The 20,647-nt window shown below is 43.0% G+C and overlaps 2 protein-coding genes and 1 long non-coding RNA gene across 5 annotated transcripts; 2 read left to right on the forward strand and 1 right to left on the reverse strand.

The window, feature by feature from the left end:
• The first annotated feature begins 740 nt into the window (after positions 1-740).
• On the forward strand, positions 741-11,885 carry atp1b2b (ATPase Na+/K+ transporting subunit beta 2b). 2 transcript variants are annotated; one of them, XM_040181529.2, is made up of 8 exons: positions 741-1,205; positions 7,102-7,230; positions 7,319-7,426; positions 7,610-7,815; positions 8,087-8,146; positions 8,337-8,363; positions 8,604-8,699; positions 8,835-11,885. In XM_040181529.2, exons 1-8 carry the CDS (start codon positions 1,115-1,117, stop codon positions 8,997-8,999), a joined length of 882 nt encoding a protein of 293 aa, XP_040037463.2. In that variant the 5' UTR covers positions 741-1,114; the 3' UTR covers positions 9,000-11,885. The 2 variants fall into 2 exon arrangements, with proteins under 2 accessions (XP_040037463.2, XP_040037464.2); XM_040181530.2 differs by lacking the exon at positions 8,337-8,363.
• Positions 4,095-5,829, forward strand: LOC144410190 (uncharacterized). The gene is made up of 3 exons (XR_013468076.1): positions 4,095-4,297; positions 5,508-5,539; positions 5,678-5,829. It is a non-coding gene; the product is annotated as an uncharacterized LOC144410190 (long non-coding RNA).
• Positions 11,886-13,624: 1,739 nt separating the features above from the next.
• gltpd2b (glycolipid transfer protein domain containing 2b) lies at positions 13,625-18,465 on the reverse strand. Of its 2 annotated transcripts, none has more exons than XM_040183017.2 (4): positions 17,755-18,465; positions 15,499-15,557; positions 15,132-15,310; positions 13,625-15,010 (listed from the first exon to the last, which is right to left on the reverse strand). In XM_040183017.2, exons 1-4 carry the CDS (start codon positions 17,822-17,824, stop codon positions 14,392-14,394), a joined length of 927 nt encoding a protein of 308 aa, XP_040038951.1. In that variant the 5' UTR covers positions 17,825-18,465; the 3' UTR covers positions 13,625-14,391. The 2 variants fall into 2 exon arrangements, with proteins under 2 accessions (XP_040038951.1, XP_040038952.1); XM_040183018.2 differs by having other exon boundaries at positions 15,132-15,407; positions 17,755-18,090.
• Between the last annotated feature and the right edge of the window lie 2,182 nt (positions 18,466-20,647).

The raw sequence follows: 20,647 nt of genomic DNA on the forward strand, positions 1-20,647 counted from the left end.
GTGTTCATGCTTTGTGATGTTTTATGGTGGAGAAGTGGACATTTAGTTCCCACTGCACTCCTGCAGCAAGGCCTGCACCACCCTCTGTGTCCATGTGGTGGCGCTACTTCCACTCTGCCGCTGCTGGTGTGACTCCGCGTGCAACACGACAGTCACCGGTCGACCAAAGCACATAGACACTATTTATCCATCAGACCTCTTCCTGCCTCCATAGTTTGGATTATGACACATTTATTTCCTAGTTTCTTGGCTTTAATCTCAGTTAAATGCAACATACAACCCGTGTTACCTGTAGCTCTCAATCGGCAACCAATGTAAAAAAATAAATAAAACGCATGTAGAGTAAAAAGAGTTTATACATAAATAGTTTTTACAGTTGACATATGACTCAAGGGTAGGTTTGTATTTTATTCTGACAGATTAATCCATGAACTACCTCCCTGTGTAATTATAATATAATGGTAATATGTTAATATGATAGATAATTAAACGCAACAAAGGGGACAACGATTTATGACTGGAAACCACAGAAAACCTATAGAATCCTTTAGAAATATCAGTGGGGCGTAATGTCGGTTTTTCTGTGAGGGACGTGACGTCGTGGCCCTGAACGCCAATGAAAAGACGCCCTTCAACCTGCACACGATTCACTGGTCATCTTCCACGCGTTGGGCCAACGATGAGGGGAGGTGCGGTGCAGCTGATTGGCCGAGGCGGGAGGAGGGGGCGGGACCTGCTCTGCCGGGAACAGAGACGGGTGGGTGGGGGGGCGGATTGAGAGAGGCGGAAGCAGCGCTTTACCGCAGTATCACTAGATTTCTGCACCACTCATCAAAACTCTGCGGCATGCAGAGAAGGACCGGGGGGAGGGCAGATATTAGGTGTGCGCTAGTGAGCAGAAACGCGACTTCTTTATTTCTCTGGCCCTCTTTCTCTGACCACATCGTCTAAAGAAGAGTTTGTACTGCCCGGCCACTGCAGTAGGTCGGTCTACTTACCTCCTTTAATCCCATAGCCGTAGATCTCTCTCTCTCTCTGCTCCGCTTGGCCAATTGTTCCCATCCGAAGCAGGGCGCGTTTACTCGGATTTAGGGCTTCAAACTTGCATGACAAAATGTCAAAAGACGGAGAAAAAAGCGGGTGGAAGGAGTACATCTGGAACCCGAGGACGAGGGAGTTCCTGGGCAGGACGGCTAGCAGCTGGGGTGAGTACAGTCCGGCCACAGCAATGCAGCAAACACAAGGCTCTGTTAACGGGTCTTGGCCGCTGGCTCTTAAGCCTTCCCCAAAAGCCCCACTAGAGGATTTGAAAGCGTGCGACTGGGGCATCGATTGCAGAGAAACCATTAACACAACCCTGCAGTTTGTTTGATTGTTTTTCCGCCTGTGAGGCGAGTGGAAGCCGTCGCTGTCCTCTTTAGTCTGATGCTGAAATGGAACCTGAATGCGGTACCGTGGAAGCCAAGGGAGGAAAAATCCCTCTTGCCCGGTCGCTTTATTTATTAAATAATTGACGGCACCGCTTTCTCTGCGCAATGCGGCCAGTTTATGGGTGGAGGCATATGGTCTTATTTTACGTTTCAATTAGCTAGACTGCTGCAGTGCTGCTGAGACAGGTTCCCTCACAAAGTGCACATCATCGGCTTCAGCAGGCGTTGACATGGATTCTCCTTCTTCATTTTCCGCCTGGGAGAAGGGCTGTCGGGGTTAACTATAAATAGGTGTGTGGGCCTGCAGCTTTGTTTCATGAGTTTTCACCATGATGTCATTCATTTTCAAGGCTTTGCCCCCCCCTGAGATTATAAGGAAGACCCAATCCCAGCCTATCGGTGACACTGGAGCATTGCCACTTGCTGTCCCACTTTCCGCCGTACGACCAGCCTGCAAGGACCTCAAAGATTCATGAAATGATAGGGCGCATATGGCTCTCTTCTAATGACATTGGAGCGGTTTAATCTGGCTAAAGCCCTGGGCCGAAAGCTATTTGTATCACCTCCAACCCAGCCCTTACCAGTGAGTGTAAATCAGTGTGGGATTTAATCCTAATCTAATGACTTCATTGGTTGATGGGAGGGGGTTATCAATGCAGAGGGTGAGGTCTAGGAAAGTAAACCACTTTCAGGAATTTAGCATATTTCTGATCATGTTAAAACGGAGGGAAGAATCTCAGTGACATGGCATCTTTGTCTTTGTAGCAATTCTGAAAGAGAATATAGGTGCCACGGTGGGAATCATTGACCACAGCTCCCTTTGCTTGAATCCTTGTTAATCCAGCTCAGTGCGTCCCAGGTGCTTTGAGGTCTGGTGGCCTTTTTAAGCTGTGCTCTCTAAGGCTTGTTAATGAGGCTATTTCTGTGGTCAGCCACTACATGCAGGTCGGCTAAACCTTAGCATTTTCCCACTGTCCTCATGATGCATACATTGCACTTACCCTACCACCAGGTCCACGTCTTTCACTGTCCATTCTGCCATTTCCTTTACCCACTCACACCAATACGCCCTCAGAAAAAAGCAAATTTGTTGTTCACGTTGCAGATCCTTGGATCAAAGGCTTCTTTGAGGATGAAACGCAGAACACTTGCTTGTGTGTGTTCTGCTTTGTGTAAAGAGATGCAACGATATGGAAATAGCCTTGATAAAACGCAACGCTCCTGTAATTGTGATGTTATATTGCCACCAGCCTAACATGTTCAAACAACTACCTCCATTAAAAATCGAACTGCACATCCCATAATCAAAAAAAGAACAACAGGCTCGTATTGCAGCACAGGAAAAGAGCATTAAAGGGCCAAATACAAAACCCAGACGGTGGTCTCGGTCTAAGATTGTAGACCGTACACAAGTTTATAATGATATCATTTATTCCATATTCAATTCTTTCTCCACAACACTTCATTTTAGTTGGGAGATCTGTTTGATCACAAATTTACAAATCAAATGAACAGCGTGTCCTCTTTATTAATTTTGAAACGATAGAGAAACCTCCTGCTATCATTTTTATTATTATTGAATAAAGAATGGGATGCTGATCCATCCCAACCTGGTCTTTTGTATGTTGCTTTCAACTGCCGTCGAACAAAAAAAGGGTGAAAGCGAGATGCTTCACTGTCCATCATCGGCATGGACCGAGTGGGCGGACTGTGAACCTAACACCCTCTTTGCCAGGGGGAAAGCCACCCTGCCAGCACGCATGAACCCATATGCACGTGGTCACATCCCGTCTCCCCTGGGTGGGGTCATATTTGCGGATCGCACCACATCCCCTCCGGATGACATAGAAAAAGACTTTAACATTTTGTTTTGTCACATCTCATCTCTGATGCCTCTCTCGTTGTAGCGCCTCCGGCTCGGTCCGGGGCTTTGAGGGCTGGCTCTTTAAATATTTAATGACTCAGCTTGGGTCTTTTCCATTCAACAGATATTTCACTCAGCCTTTCAATCATTTCACCTCAGACTACAATGACTCTGGTGCAATTAGATGCAAGCACACACGCAAGCTCTAAATCATCAAGATGCCCCTCAGTAATTCCCCGAGTGGAGCAGCTTCCTCTTGACCTTTAGTCGCGCTTTCCTGTGGGCCTTGCTGAGTGGGGAGGCAGCTGCAGCAAGACAGCTCCACTCCGGGGGCCACAACGAAGGCCTCAGGTGTTGATGCTCAAAATGAGCGATGTGTCATGGAAAAGGGCGACTTATGTCCTTCTGCTCTCGATGTATGCAAGAACGCCGGAATGTCATCTAACCTCTGTGCCTTAAATATAATACAGATGTGACGGTGGCACAATATTACAGATTATTACATTTTCCAATTAAATGTTTGAGACGGTGATGAAACACATCAGTTCATGAGAAGCTGTCATTTTGATGTCTATACGGAGCTCCTTAAATATTATGCAAATGTATTATCCTTCAGTTTCCAACTGTTAATTGGGACAAACAAGCAATCGGGAGATGTTATTTTGGCAGCGATTAATAAGAAGGGAGAACGTACACAGTAAATTTGCCAGTGTCAAAAAGGCAGTGTCAAACTATTTTAATTCTTCCGGAGTTCTTCCAACAATGGACAGAGTAAAATTGAACCAGAAAACTTCCAGTGTTGGTGAAAATAATCGGAGTTAACAGAGGTTTTACTCTGTCAGTGTTATTGACTCTCTCAGGCCCTGATTCAACACTGATTAGAGCAAGATACCTTCCAGAGTATCACAAAAAATACTCTGGAAAGCCCCGCCCACCAACTTTCCCGGTCAAACTGAGAATGTGGATTCTGGCATCGCCATCTTCCTCGCATCGAAATACTGTGGTAAGTCTTTCTACTATAAACTATTCCCGTTCTTTTTCTTCATTCCAGTAGAATCTGTATAAGAATAAAGGGACGTTTTCATTCACCACACTAGTCAATGTTGGGTTCGTGTCTTCAAATACCGAATTTCAAATGGCTAACGTGATTATCGGGTGGGTGGTTAGCTTAAATGTAGCAGCCACATGTCTGAACTCGCAACACCAAACTGAACAAAAACGACACGAGGTAACGTTAATGTCAGCGAGGACGAGCTGTCCTGGTGTGTTATGTGTCATGCTTGCACATTTATTTCAGTAAAATGACGACAAAAATTCGTTGAAGCAGTCCTATTTATTATTTCTATTTGAGCCGGCGCAAATCGCTTTAGCGTCACAATTTTGGTCGAGCATAGCGGGACATGTCGCGGACATGCGGACGTGCTCATAGGACCCGCTAGTTCACCGGCAGACGGCGGAATGCACCGAGTCGACCCAGTTAACGTGAACGGAGCCGCGGCTCCGAGAGGCTCGGTTCACGTTAGCTGCTGCTGTAGCCATAGACATATAAAGAGTAGACGCTGCACTGGCTGCTGAGGCGCAAACAAATATTTATTATTATATTATATACCAGAATATTATTACTGTTACAACTACTATGAATATTAAAATACGCCGAATCATGTTTTCGGTGTCATGCCTACAAAATCCCGTGAACATCCGCTTTTGTATTCAGCGAGTGACGCGCTGACACTTCGTTGCGCCAGCTGGCACTGAGTGGAGCGGGTGACCGGTCCAAGCTGGCGGCCCCGCGGCTCGTCAGCACCACTAGGCAGCAGCGGTCGATGTCTATTCTTTATGTCTATGGCTGTAGCTGCTGTAAGCTTAATTTATGCTTCCACGTTACGGCGGCGGCGGGTGTGGCTGTGTGTTTCTGCGGGTGCCGAATCCTTGGTGAGCCGAAGCTCATATTGAAGCGCAGGCTACGGAGAAGACGTGAATTTACAACACTGGTTCACCCACTGAGGGACCTGGACGAGCAAGTGCACTTTCGATACTTTCAAATGTCAGCAACTGCCGCAAATTACGTTCTGAGCGGACCAATCACAGCACTTGCGATCCACGTCAACTCGACTCGCAGTTAGATCTTTTCGGAGGTGCACGTCAGGCTACGGCGGAGGGGTCTACGTAGTTACGTAGTTACTTAATATGTATATTTTCCTTTTTTCTTTCAGATTGTTCTTTAATGTACTGTGGTGCTCTGGTGGTAAGTAATAAGTTGATGTACTTGACCGAAAATGTAGTTGTGTTTGTAATTTTTAAAGCTGAAATAGGGTATTTTCAGGTTGTCAGCTTGTATGGGGTTGTAGATCATAATGTTGATTTCAGTTTGCTGTCTTTGCAGATACCATCATGTTGATCAAAACATTCCTGTCATCCAGCACCAACCAAGATCTTTGCCACTGTGATAAGATGTGAGCTTTACATGTTTTAGGTTTACTTTTGATGCCAATATTTCATGTTTCCTTGGAATAAATATGTATTACAGTATGGATACAATTGTCTGTGTGTTTTTCCCCCTGCATAGATATGCAACACTGGTAGGAGTTGGTTAAAAATCAACACTCTTTGGAGTGATTTCATAATCAACATAGTGTAAAGTAGGTTTAACACTGGAAAGGTTATTTCTTTTATAACTCTTTAGTGTTACATGTGAATAACACTATGGGTGTTACTTCTTACATAGTGTAAAACTTGATTGACACTTCTTAGAGTTAATATTATTACACTACACTGCACCTAGTGTAAAATTTTAACTCTTACCAGAGTAAAATTGACTCTGGAAATTTAACTCTGTGTTCAGTGTACATTTAACACTCTGTAGATAGGGACCATATGTTCACTGAGGTAGTGTTAAAATTGACTCTTTAAGTGTTGTATTAACACTGGCGATTTTACTGTGTAGTACATAGCTGCAGCCCATGTAACATTATCACCGTGGTCTTATTACACTGTTGTTGAAATAGGTCTAGTCAATGATAGCCTGTAATCTCTTGACCCTGAGGCCCAGTCTCCAGGGGGTCCTTGTTCTCCCTCCTCCTATATCCTCCCCTGTCACCGGTCCTCCCCCTCTGTGGACAGGGAATCGCTTTGAGATTCAGAGACCAGCCTTTCAGTCTTGGTTTAATGGATGCATCATTTTGAGCAAATACTTAATCAGTTTGTCTTAATTCTCGACCATATTGTGCAGTTCTATTTTAGGTATGTAAAGGATGGCAAACCCATGTTTGTGTGTGAGAGAGTAAGTGAGAGATGGTTTTATAGTTTAATGAGGATTAACTGGCCTCCTGTGAACATCCGAAAGTGACCACACAGAAACTGTACTGCAGCTACATTTAAATAAAATAAACTGATTCCATTATCTAAATAGATTATTCCTACTTAAAAACGTGCATTACAGTAATCATGAAATGACTGCACTTACACAAAATTGCAGATGGAGCTAATTTAGCCTTCATGGACCAATCAAAAAGCTTTCATTATAATGCACCGCCACCAGCACAAACAAGTGTATTTTGGAATAAACTGTTTTTTTGAAAGTGTCAGTGAATAATACAACAGAGTAAACGACCAATGTATTGTACAAATGTATTTATTGAAATAATAAATATTTGCATGATTAATTATATTCGCATAATTTAGCTTTTCTAAAGAGGCCTAGTTATCTCCTGTTGAATAGCATGCAAGTTTCAATGTACAAAAGGAATACGGTCTATTGAGCTGAATACATTATCTATGATAATACAACCAACTTCTCTCTGTCTGCAGGTCTGATTCTTCTCTTCTATGTAGTTTTCTACATCTTCCTGGCCGGCTTGTTTGCACTCACCATGTATGTCATGCTGCAGACTTTGGACGACTACAAACCAACCTGGCAAGACAGGCTCGCCACACCAGGTGCAGTAGCTAACAATACAAATTGTGCAGACACAGGTCATGGCCTGTGGCGCAGTGTCGTGAAACCCCTGCTGTCTCTCCTGTGCAGGCATGGTGATTAGACCCAAATCAGATGAGACCTATGAGATTGTCTATGACACCCGGAACACTGAGACCTGGGACTTGTACGCTCAGGCCCTGGACAAATTCCTGACACGTAAGTCTGGCTCTCGGCATCTCGTACAGTGACTCAAAAAGCTTACCGCCGTGGATTATCCAGCAATCTAAAATAAATAGTTTTACATAATAAGAGACAGGAGTAGGAGATTGTCTCTTACCATTGCTTCATTGAAATCATAAGCCCATACAAACCAAATGTATGTCCTCCCCGCCCCTGCAGCCTACAACAACTCCCTCCAGACTGAGAAGAATAAAGAGTGCACCCCAGACGAGTACTTCCTGCAGGAGGACAACGGTGATGTGAAGAACAACCCGAAGCGCTCCTGTCAGTTCAACCGCACCATTCTGGAGGCCTGCTCTGGAATCAATGATCGTTACTATGGATACCAGATTGGCCAGCCATGTATCATCATCAAGCTGAATCGGGTATGAAAGAGAACGAAGGAAGGAAAAGGGATGGTGTTGCTAGGAGACACAGTGACTGAGATAATGAAAGTGGTTGCAAATAATAATATCCCAGTATATCCCAGACTGAAAAGTTAGCATGACGATAACAGTCCCTTGGTTACTGCATTTATTATTCATTTTTGGCATATTTCCAAGTGTTTTAGAAATGTATTTTCTATTCATCTTAAAGGAAAAAACACATGTAAAATGGGAATATTGCTGGACTCATGCTGACTCACTGTCTCTCCAGGTAATTGGGATGCTGCCAGGGAAGGATGGACAGGCTCCGTTTGTCACCTGTGCTGCCAAGGTAATTCCCTTTTGTCTTTCACATGTGTTGAGGCTTGTGTGCCTCACTCTCATCACTCACCTTTGATGTCTGTGCTTCTATCATCTCAACTATCATATCTGCATTGCATGTCACTTATACCACCTCTGCATGCGCCTCTTCTTTTCCCTTTTCACCTGCCATTGCATTTCATTCATTTGCTCACTCTCAGAAATACAAAATTGGCAAAGATCAATGGGTAAGAACAGAACGGTACCCGTGTTTTTTAGACTTTAGATTGCATTAGAACATACGCAGTAGTGTGCATTTTAGCTGTATATACAGTATGTATATAAATATTGCATTAAATGGACTACTGAACTAGATTGTGGGCATTTTGGGGATTTGATTGAGACCAAACTAGATTTGCCGTGCTCAATTTCTCCTCTTCAACATATATGTAGTGCCTGTAACTCATGAAGTTGTTTCATTCTCTCAGAGAGAAGACACTGACAAAATTGGAGAGATGGTATACTTCCCTCCAAATGGCATTTTTAACCTCATGTACTACCCGTACTATGGCAAGAAAGCTCAGGTAAGATTTTGTATAAAATCAATAGCAAATATTGCTTATAATAACCGGGTAGCTAACACACATATAGCTATACAGTCTGTTAAATACCGGACACAATGCAGGTTGTTAAAGATGTCCTGGGCCATGTTTTTGCAGGTGAACTACTCTCAGCCTTTGGTTGCCGTTAAGTTCCTTAACATTACTACCAATGAAGATGTCAACATTGAGTGCAGGATCAACGCCACTAACATTCCCATTGGAAGTGAAAGAGACAAGTTTGCCGGAAGGGTATCTTTCAAGCTGAGGATCAACACTAAATAGGTCGACCATTTTCCTCTCCTGAAAACTACTTTCTTCACTCTCAGAAACAAATGTCAGTATTCACACCCTTTTCTACGGATTGTTTACAACCACCCCAAATGTTGGAGGAAATTGTTGGTCCAGTTGTATGATGATATAGGGCAAGAATAAAAGGGTGGTAGTTCTGTCATTTCTTTCTGTCTGTGAGCATTGGGACAAATTCTTTTCTGTAGATTAGTTTCAGGTGAAGTCTATTTATACTGCATGAAAAGCTATGGGATGAAAAGGATGTGAACATGTGTTTCCAAAGTTTGCAAGGATCAGCAACATTAACACTTTACTGCTGCTCCCCTCCTGCTGCCGCCTTATAGAGTAACCCTCTATAAATATACACAACTCACCATACAAAATGTGTATACCTACAGTATTTATACGGTATCATAACCTTATATCTGTACGTCTATTTTGTTGCACTTCAAAGAATAATCCAACAGAGTTTCATATATCTTGATGCGTGAGGTGAAGCCATTTTGCATGTGTGTATTGTCTTTAGCGTGCTACGAGGGCAGAAGGCCCCAATGTCCCACCTCTCTGCTATGTGTGAAACAAACTAATGGTAAACTACAGACCACCAGGGGCGGCCACACTGTCATCTACTGAACCTTACACACAGCAAGTGTGTATTTTTGAAAATTTGAATACTGTAAGATAGACATCTCAAAAAAGTTACAGGAGAGGTAAAAACCTTTAAGATTGTATGCTTGTGCATGTGTGTGCGTGTGCGTGCGTGTGTGTGTGTGTGTGTTTGTGAGTGTGCTCCTTTTACGGGTCCCATTTCATACTGTAGGTCGGGAAGTTGCATGCGATGTGCAATATTCATTAAGTGGCATACATTAGGAATGCCTGAGTCTGTTCTTTGGATAAGACAACGTTTATTTTATGATCATTATTTTTGGATCATTTGATATTGAAACGGGTGGTTTGACCTGAGAGCACAGTTTGAAACAGATGTCGTTCATATTCGGGTTCCAATGTCAGATCAACTATTATGAAAGGAGACGTCAGTCATGCTTCAGACGTCTTACAACATCACCTTAATTGGACAAAAAAAAAACACAGCCGCCAATCAGCAAGAGGCTAAACAACGGTAATGCTTCGCAGGCCTTCAAGCCACTCCGTGAATATCAAATGAAAACGGCAAAACAGACGTTACACTCGCTGTCACTGTGTCTATCAAGTTATTCCTAAAGCTGAACCAAGAGCTGTTTTCTTGTGTCTCCATTTTAACTAGTTTAAACACAAATATTTATATATATTTCATTTATTGCATCTATTTCATATGTATCATAAATAGATTCCACTGTTTGTTTTTGCGCCGTCTTTCACTCTTACGTGTTCTCATCCTCAACAATTTCTGTCCAGAAGATCAAACGGTAGAGTTTACATATTCTTTTAATAGTTGCTAGAGTCTTTGAATACATAAATTGGTAGTTTTCTTGTCCTGTAGGAAATTAACAAAACAAATATTTTCTTCTTTGAATAATATTTCTTAATTTTTTTTGACCATTCACCGAGCAGTTCATGTATTTCTCCTCTGGCTTTCCTACAACACTTACTTAATCTCTTAATCTGGTCTCACTAATCCAGAGCAGGCACGCTCAACTTCTTTAACCTACTTTGTTGCTCCTCCTCCTCGTGTCAAACGCTTCATTCACTGTCTTCAAAATGTATAAAGCAAACCTCATTATAAAAAAAAAATGCATTCATACCAATTTTACCCTAATCATTCTCAAATTGAATCCTATTAAATCCCATCGTGGCAAATCAAATCTTCTGCTTCACGACCTAATTGGCCATTCTCATTTTACTCATGTGCATGTGGAGATTAGTTCTTCAACCAAAGACCTTCATGGCAGTTTAAATTGAATTTATTGGTGCTCCATTGAAAAATCCTCACCAGGGATACTATAGGATCCAAGCAGAGGGTTAGGGCGCCCTGTGTTATTTAAAGGTCCACCCTTATGTAATAATGATACAAATAATAATAATAAAAATGATACGACGCACAAGACGAACGTGTTTCACTACAACATAACAGTGCCTCTTGGTGGATAGACAGTGTTATTACCCAGTGTCCCAGAATGTTATTTCCTGTTATCTCCGTTTCTATGTTTTTTTTCTGTGATAATTTGGAGATGTCCTATAAAAGCAATACATTTATTTCTTGAGGGGCTGTGTGTATTTATTATAAAGGCTTTAACTCGGTTTATCATCAAGAGCCTGAAAGACAAAGGGAAGAGAGTAAAGATAAACGCAGTAAGGCAATTTAGCCAGTGTCCATTATCATGATGGAATATGAAGTGAAGTTTTATTTATAAAAGAGATTTTTATTGTTATTTTGTTGTAAAGTGGAGAGAATTTATGAACTTGGATTGTATCATGTTGTGGGAGCTATCTATTAATTGTTCAACAAATGGCAAGATGTTAGCAGCTTGGTTGGAAACTTTTTTTTTAATGTAGAAACTTATTTTGATATGGTTTGAATCTTGAATACATCAGAAAGAACTTTCAATGTCTAAACCTTCATGAACTTTTCAGACCATCACTAGCACCCTGCACAGTGCAAATGTCAGAGAGATCATTATTCACGCTTCAAATAAGGCATCATTTCAACAAACCTCCTTTCCCCCACGTAACCCCTTGTCTTACACCGCTGTATTGCCTGAGACGGCGGTGTAGGGATAGTTAAAGCGAGAAATTCATGAAATTCTGTTGACATTCTCTTGCCCCAAAAGGATGATGATTCTATTCTGGATCTTCTTTTTTTTGCTCTTACTGTATGTATATTTTTGCTCATGTTTACTGCAAACCAACATAGAGAAATAAATAAATGTAATTTAAGGGAAATTGGGCTGCCGCGTATTTGTTGCTTCTCAGTCATGTATGGTGTCATAATGGAATGAGAGAAGGATTTTGTAAATCATGGGCTAATCCTTCATGACGTGCGGTTAATGGAATCCATGTCTAACAACAGCAAAAATACAAAAACATCTGTGTCTTAAACTTTGGTATTTTACCCAAATCTTACTGCTTGAAATTCTTCCTCTACTGTCTCATGCACCGACATCGCGCATCGGTAATTCTAGTACGGAGAGTGTGAGAAGTTATTTAATTAGTAAGATTTAAATTGTTTGGGAAGTAACGGCATTAAACATACGACTGGATAAACAACATTTTGATTATATTGCACTTGCAATTGAGACTTTGTTAACATAACTTGATATCGTGTTTCTTTTTTTAAACCTGACCTTCATGTACTCAAATCCAGCTCTGGCAAACTTCCACATTCATTGAGTAATTGATGATGACAAATGGTCATTTTCTTTGACACGGATTATCAACTGTGTGTACGGATATGACAATGTTGACATGATGTCACAGGTGTCCATGCATTGTGTTGCAGAGATACTAACTGTTGCATCACGTGTTGCTGATGTTCCACAGGTCAGACCCAGCCCACTGTGACCCCGGCTGCTCAGTGGGCCGCGGCCAACGACAAGTCAAATTCTTTCTCATTTGACGGCTGTCCAGAGTTATGTAAGCACGCTTTAGACCGCACGTGGGATTAGAGATAGCAGCGTTAGGTTGACTTTGACTTTCAGACTTTGCATCTTTCTAGCCCTCAATAGTGAGTTAGTCCTCTTCTTTTACCGCCTGTTCTTAGAGGGTCACATGGGGGGGGGACTGGAATCCATCCGCGCTAACATCGAGGGCTCACATAGACAAACCATTCTCTCACACAACTACGGGTCATTTAGAGTCACCGATTAACCTCACAGCCTCGGCGTGCAAGAGCAGAGTATCAAACGGTGATTACGTAGTGGAAATTCCACCAGCAACAAGGCATCCTCCTACACACCGTGAAGGTTAAAGGTCAGTTGTACAAGTCGGTTGTATTCTAGTACAAGTAGTCATTCAGAAACATGAATAATGATCGGCCAGAGCTTTGAAATGTGTCGACTGTTTTAGTTGGTATTCTTCATTTTTTCCTTGTGGAGGCCGCTTTACTTTAGTTTGCCGCCAGCTGCTTGACAAGATTACAGCTGAAGTGCGCTTCCGCTCCCTGACCTTCATGCAGCTCCTGTGTCCTGCTCACTCCGAGTCCTCAGGCTCTATTCTTATCTGTCCTTTCTTCCCTTTCTCATCAGAAAGAGAGAGCACGGTCCAGTAAAGTCCAGATTACGTGGCGTTAGAGGTATTTGTGGGTTTGAAATATTCCGATCACGGGGAGCACTGGTGATGGATTCTTACACATTCTATTCTCTCTGTTACACACACATTTGATGTAAATCCTCTTTAATATGCAACATTTTGATAAGCTTCGGATTAGGAGTTTTTCTGGTATTTAAGCCATTTAATTTAATATTTACCTACAAACAAAGAGATAAAATGAAGAGGAACAGCATTTGTATTAGGGTTTAAAAAAAAAAAACATTTCCACCAACAGTGTCCAGGTGGGAGGTTCACAGAGGGCAGATTACATCCACCATGATGAAAGCAAGTGAGGATTAGTCTGTAGCCGAGCACCGGGTCCCCTGCCGGATGGTGGGTCACATTACACAGGGTTATCACGTCACTCGACCATCTGGATCGTTTCTTTTTATTTAATAATTATGAACATGATAGAAAAATTTACAAAATACAACAGAGAAATGTATTTTTCACACTCACACCACGGATGCTACGAAGCATCATTTAGTCCTTTTGTTCAGCATATGCTGATTTGTGTTGTATAATATATCTTTAATTGGGATGGATTGGTCCCAGATTTAAAGGCCAGAAGGCATCTCGACCGAGCCGGTCACCATTCTAAACCAACAAGCATTAGCTACAGCTAAACAGCACATTTTTTTATTGCATTCTAAACGTAAAAACAAACCATGAATTCTAGAATCTGATGCAATCCATCATTGCAATTCACCTCTCCTGTGACGAATGCTGAGAAAGATTAACAGCTTAACAAATGCTGTATTTATTTCAGCTGTATTGCAGAGGGTTGCTTTGGGTGTGTGGTGTCCATGTTATTAGATACTCCTGCTTAAATAGTTCAAGTTCTTTGTTTAGTTTAGTTTGTTTAGTCTGCTTGAAGGCATCGGCCGAGTCATAATCTCGTAAAGTGTAATAAAGATTGTCCACAGGCCAAAAGCAAACTCTCTTTCAGTATCAGTTGATTGTCGACGCAGCACTTTGGTTCGGGATGGGAGAGTATGGCACGTGTGAATTGTAGCCTTAAAAAGTTCATTAATTTGTCCTTGTGGAGTTCTCACCACGTTTGTTAGCTAGACATTTAAGTGTGAAGCCCGGGAAGACCACGAGGGCAGTGCAAGTACGGTCGAGTCCGAGAGCCGCTTCCCTATGGCAAGTCCAGCATGTTGTTTTCCTCCAGGGCCTTCTGCGTCCTGTCATAAATCTCCCCAATAGCCTGAACCACTCTGTTCAGCACCACGTTCAGCTCCTCCTGGCTCTGGACGCACACCAACTTGAAGAAGAAACCCCGCTCTGGCATGGCGATGAAGGCCAGCTCGGCGGCCCGGCGGACGAACCAGGTGTGATGGTTGGCGAGGGTGCTCTGGTAGGCCTCCCGGCACAGCTCCGAGGGGCTCCTCAGCCGGCCGGCCGCTGGCGTCTCGGCCAGCTTCTGCAGGAAGAGCTTCAACCAGAGCAGAGCGCGGTGCAGACGCAGAAGCGTCCTGCACCCGGAGTCCGTCTGGTGGTTGAAGTCCACCAGTCCTCGGTTCAGCTCCACCCAGATCATGGAGCGCACCGAGTGATAAGCGCCAGTGTGCTGTGAGGCCTCCGGGTTGTTCTCTGCCCCAGTCTCTGTCCTCACACTGTTTATTGAATGTATATCTGGGCCCAGCTCTGCTTCAGGGCTCTCTTTTGATAACAGGGCCAGTTGACGGATTATGGAAGTCTTGCTTTCTATCTCTTTAGAAATCAGTCCCACCATGGGGCCAAGGGCCTCCATAAACCTGGAGGAGTAAACCAGAAAAAGATGAATCATCTCACAGAATCCAGCATGCCGTAAACGAGGTATCTCTTTCTGTTGGCTGTAAATTAATCCAGCTCTCACGCTTTATCTGATTGTTTTACCTCACAAGCTCGTCCCAGCTGGACAGATACGGCTGCATTAGCACGTCCGAGGCGTAGGCCGGTCCTGCCAGCAGGTGGGAGAGCAGGAGTGACACCTGGAACGTCTGACCGGGGCACCCCTCCATGATTCTGGGGCCCTCAGCCCCATCGCCATCACTGCTGTTGTACAGCTGGTGGAGCTGCCAGTCGGGGGGTGGGCGGAGGGATTATGGGTAGAGTGTGTGCGTGGGGGCGATTGACAGGAGACAAAGGAAGGGGGAAAGCAGAAGAGATTCACTGCATTCAAATTAGCCATCTGCTTGCAACATCAGCTTAATGGGGGAAATGTAGTTAGTTAGGAAATGCATTATGATCTGTGTGCTCTTACCGTGTTCACTTGATTATATCCTTTCAAACAAGATTCCCATTGGTAATCCAAACCTCCTTCTGCGGTGAGACATTGTGAAGAGAAACAAGAGAAGTCCACACTGTTAGTGTTGAATCGTAGACCTTTTGGTCTGAGTATACAACAGGAACATCTGCATTCGACACATAAGACAAACTGAATTATAAGCGAGCGAACATATTTGTATAGCACATTTCAACAATAGGGGTATTCAAAATGCTTCACATAAGGCCGTCAAAACCATCAAAACCTAGGGCAAAAAATAATGTTTCATTAATTAAATTGTAGGAACGTAGAAAAAGTCTTTCTTAGGACTGTTTTAGATTCCCAGAACAAAGGTTACTTCCCTGAACTAAATGAACTGAATAAGCAGCTTCCTTACATCTGGTTAAATTAAAGGAAGCAGCAAACAGAAAAGTCCTCAGTATTTAAAGCAACGGAGTCTCAGCAGATTTCTGGGAGTTTGTTGTCCAGATACTTTATGTGGACCAGAAAACTGAACGCTGCTTCTCCATGTTTGGTTCTGACTTTAGGAACAGAGAGGAGACCTGTCCCAGACGACCCGACGACCCCAGGGTTAGACATGTATTTCGTTCCTTAAAAACCAACAGCAGGATTTTGAAGTCAATTCTTTGGACAGGAAGCCAGTGTGAAGGCCTCTAGAGCGACAGTGATGTGATCCACTTGGTCTGAGTGAGGACTCGAGCTGCAGCTTATAGACTCGTGACCAGAGCGAGTCAACAGTGGAGTCCACTGAAGATAAATGCATGAGGACAACTTTTCCATAAGTCCTCAAATCCTTGATATATTCTCCAGGTGATCATTTTGGAATAGTTGTCTGAATCCATAACTACACCTAGATATCCGGCTGGTTCAATTCAAGACAATTCGGGCACATCTAATTTGTTTGTAGAGTTCAGTGTGACTCAATTTCCGCAAACAATTAAGAGTCATGCTTCTGATCACCAAATGAATGAGACCTCAGGAGAAATATTTAGCTCTTTAGCTGCAAAGGCTACAATATCATAACCAACTGTAGTGTAACATTGTGTGAGCAGAGAGGGTTGTTAGAGCGTGTTTGCTGACACTGGCTAATCCATCTGAAAAGCACGTTATGAGAATAAAACCATCAGCTGAAACTCGCTCTAAAGCTCCTTAATGCTGAGATGAGCTGCAGATTTCGGTACTAAGTACTTTTAGGTTCATTACAACGAGCAACCTCTTGTTATATTGTCGGATTCTCATTTGAGTCATTATTGGTTATTTAAAAACGAATGATTACACCCAACTTGAATAAGTAGGTGTATAGTAATAACGCTTGAGTAAAAAAAAAGGCGTATAACACTATACTACAGTTATTAAAATAACATTACAATGACATTGAGCCCCGTGAGGTCTTATAGTCTGTGACAAATTTCTAATTTCCCAGCATACTTCATTCAATGCAACGATGGTATATTTAATTCAATTTACTGCAGTAAATCCACACTTTTGTTGGGGACCTCCTGTCGGGAGGCCTCGGCAGGTCTCCAGACCACACAGGTAAGGAACAGGTGTATTCGACCACCTTACACTTGAGACACTCGTACACGTACTAGTGAAACACTCTTATGTTCACTATTGAACTGCTTTCACACACTACATGTAAGATTCCTAAACGGCTCCTCATAGATCAGCCCTCACTGAGCTACCAAACTCAATTCAAACCCAACACATATATTTCTAACTTGTCCGTGATCTATTGTAGATGTGGGCTGTTCATGCTCCCAAATGAACTTTCCTTTCAGCTCAGTTTGCACTCTCAAATCTCACTCAAGTCTCTGAAATCTTTGAATCTAGTCCGACCGAGAGAAAAATATCCCACCATCCCATTGAATATAGCTACACAAGTGTCTTATTTTTTCATACTGAGCAATACTTATTTTTTCTTTTATTTTTCCTCATGTATAAAAATTGTTTATCTTAAAGAGCTTATGTAAATAACAACTATATCATCTCCCACTTCCACTTAGTAATACTTATGTTTTTTATTATAAACGGTGAGCAGTAAGTGGTGTAACCATCATGTTTGATCCTGCAGCCACCATGTGACACATTCCTGCCCAGGAGCACGTGCATTTCAAACAAGGGAGGGATTGTCTGGATTAATAGCACAACACAGAAATCCCACATGGCAGCTCACACACTCACACACACACACACACACACACACACACACACACACAGAGGAATACTCACGGATCCACAGGGAGCCGAGGAACAGCAGCAGGACTACGATAGCAGCAGCAGCTTTGCTCTTAACACCCATACTGAAGTCCACGCCGGTCCCCCCTCGCTTCCTTCTCTTTGTCCCTATATCTCACCTCCTCTGTGTCTCACATGAACCCTTGTCCCCTTGCACTGGCTGTCACCACAATTACTCCCCATTGGACCTCTGACTCCGACCCTCCCCACCCCCAACGACCCCCTCCTTCCCCCGTTCTCACAAATCTTTCATACTCCTCCCTAGAAGCTTAAATTAAAAGTGATCTCAAGCATTGCACCTCCCAGAGGGCTGCTTTCCCTCGTTGCACTGATGGGACTCAGTCTGCCGTAGCTCGTTCTTTTTGCTTTTTCCCTCTTGGCTTTCTTCCATTCACGTCTCCTCTTTCCTGCCTTTGTTTCGGACTGATTTTGAAGCTGCTTTTTCTCTCTGAGTGTTGCTCAATCCGAGAGTCCAAGGATCAGCCACTGGCTGATAATGCAGAGCGGACGCTTGTCCTCCAGTAACCTCCTTCCCCCCCCAGGTTCATCTTCAATATAAGCGCTGTATTCCTGCTCAGTTCGGGTGAACACTTGCTACTTCTCCTCTCCTCCCACCTCTACAATCCTCCCTTCTCCCTCTCCTCCTCCTCCTCCTCCTCTCGCTCTCTTTCTCTCTCATTCTCAAGAACTCACACACGCCCACACACACACACACACACACACACACACACACACACACACACACACACTCCACTCCAACTACCACACATTACAGCAGTGCTGACACACATTTCCGTTAGTTTGAAAGGGAGTAGGACATGAAACATATGAATATCTCAGGTCACTCTCAATATAAACTAATTTATTTATTCCCCACTTTTACATTTTTATTGCAACCTGGTTGAGCCTCTGCATTGATCCTTTAAACCTGCTTTCTGTTGTCGTTTTAGCTAAGTTTCCGGACGGCAAAATGAAGTTTCTTAATCTAATTCAAAATTGGACATCTGCAGTTCTACTGAACATTGATGGAAACTATTTTTGATGGGAAAAAAATATTTTCACCAACGTGTATTCATATGCTACATCCATTTTGAATGAGGTATAATTTATTATTAAGGGATTACATAGGATAGTTGAAGTCTGAAGTCCGAGGCATGTCAGTAGATATGTACTGCATTAAGGGTGTTCCCATGATTGTCACCTCTGATAATGATAATCATGGGAAACGTGCTGATTGGTCGCTATCAATGGCTCTTCTGCATCAGCTGTGGGGGAGGTCGAACAGACTCAAGCCAAACCACATGTGTGCTCTTTGGAGAGGCACTTAACAATTGTTTGCAGCGGAGGAGCGGGGAGACGGTGAAAGCCGGGGCAGTCATTAGGGGCTGGTCATGGGGCTTTTACTACGTGCAACCAATGACTGATCCCATCAGAAGACGGCAGCAACCGACGGGGGAAGACTGTGAATCCCTGTGAAAACATGAGACTCTTATGGTGGATAATCTCAGATTACAAACTCTGATTATATTCATTTTTAAATAGAAAGTCCCTGAAAAATGTGTGGTTAAAAAAAAAAAAACCTGTCTGACATGGTTAACAGGTGCAAAGTACTTAGGAAACTAAGCACAAGGAACATGTGACTTGTTTGACTTAATTCATCTATGGTGGTTCAGTAAAGCATGAAAGAATTGTGTGCTCGAACATCAGAGAAACGCATAGAGATTCAAAATATTGAATGCTTTGTAGGCATCGTAATGTTGTTGTTTTTATTTTATTTCAGTAGAGCATTTTTAGAGCTGTTTCTATTAATAAAAACCACAGTATACCTTTTTTGTCATCTTAGATAGGGAGGCCTCCTTGTCAGTTATTTTAAAGGAGTGCCGAATACAATTGGTTTGACTTGAGAGAAATATTCTTGGCTTCAGCTGCACAGAACAGGCTGGAGGAGCAAATGCTAGACACCCCGACTAGTTGTGGTGGCAAAAAGTGACCTAAAGCTCACGCTGATAGTTTCCTTTGTCTTAAAATTTCAAAAACCTATTTGGCTGAATCTAAAATGCTTGTTCTTTTGCCCCACTCTGTCTTTGAGGCCGGACGGATCCAGACCTTCATCGGCCCCTGAGCTCCGAACTGAGCTGAACCGAGTGTCAGACACATAATATGGCTTCTGGAGGCTCCAGTTGCCTTGAAGAAGCTCATCTCTGTTTCCCCAACTGTATATTTAGAAGTTCATCACATACTATGCAACTCAAATTGCACATTCCAAAAATCAGTCCGTGTGTTGCCCTTGTCGCTGCAGGGTGGCACTACTTCTATTACTCACAGCACTAATCACAAGAGAGAATTCAGTCTCGCAATTTCCGTCTAGTTTGTACTTTACTATTTGCCTTAGTAGCAAAAAGGTCCTCCAGCTCATCTTAAGTAGTTCAAAGTCTCTGTCTCCATGGAGTTTTATGAGCATTGTTCGCCTCGAGCCCTCTGACCCCGCTGCACTGATGTCTGACGTCATTCCGTCACTACGGGAGTCTCGCCGTTGAAGCGAAGAGGCTCTGCGGTACGTATAAATACTGCAGACGGGGAGCGAGCAGGCCCACACACCCTGCTGCACCCACAGGGATCTTCCTGCTTTTTTTTGCTGTGTCTGATGCACAGCAAAGACACAAAATACGATATTAGATGCACAGAAATGCGAAGTCAGCACCACTATGAAACCGTTTCCCATCTAAAGAAAGCAACCAGATCCTACAATGTGAGACACATATAAAAATAGAACTACAACAATTTGACTGCCACGGGGATATAGGAGATGTATCACATTGGTGTCAAAAAGCACAAAAGCCAACATTTTGTTAAAGAAATGCTTTAAATAACTGGCATGGCCTCAGAT

Source organism: Gasterosteus aculeatus, chromosome 7 (assembly GCF_964276395.1).
Source record: "Gasterosteus aculeatus chromosome 7, fGasAcu3.hap1.1, whole genome shotgun sequence".
NCBI classification, from domain to species: Eukaryota; Metazoa; Chordata; class Actinopteri; order Perciformes; family Gasterosteidae; genus Gasterosteus; species Gasterosteus aculeatus.

Coding starts and splice junctions, on each gene's coding strand:
- atp1b2b (XM_040181529.2), top strand. CDS start 1,115: ATGTCAAAAGACGGAGAAAAAAGCGGGTGGAAGGAGTACATCTGGAAC. Junction 1,206..7,101: donor CAGGACGGCTAGCAGCTGGG/GTGAGTACAGTC, acceptor CTCTGTCTGCAG/GTCTGATTCTTCTCTTCTAT. Junction 7,231..7,318: donor AGACAGGCTCGCCACACCAG/GTGCAGTAGCTA, acceptor TCTCCTGTGCAG/GCATGGTGATTAGACCCAAA.
- gltpd2b (XM_040183017.2), bottom strand. CDS start 17,824: ATGGGTGTTAAGAGCAAAGCTGCTGCTGCTATCGTAGTCCTGCTGCTG. Junction 15,558..17,754: donor CCTCGGCTCCCTGTGGATCC/GTGAGTATTCCT, acceptor GTCTCACCGCAG/AAGGAGGTTTGGATTACCAA. Junction 15,311..15,498: donor GATATAATCAAGTGAACACG/GTAAGAGCACAC, acceptor CCCGACTGGCAG/CTCCACCAGCTGTACAACAG.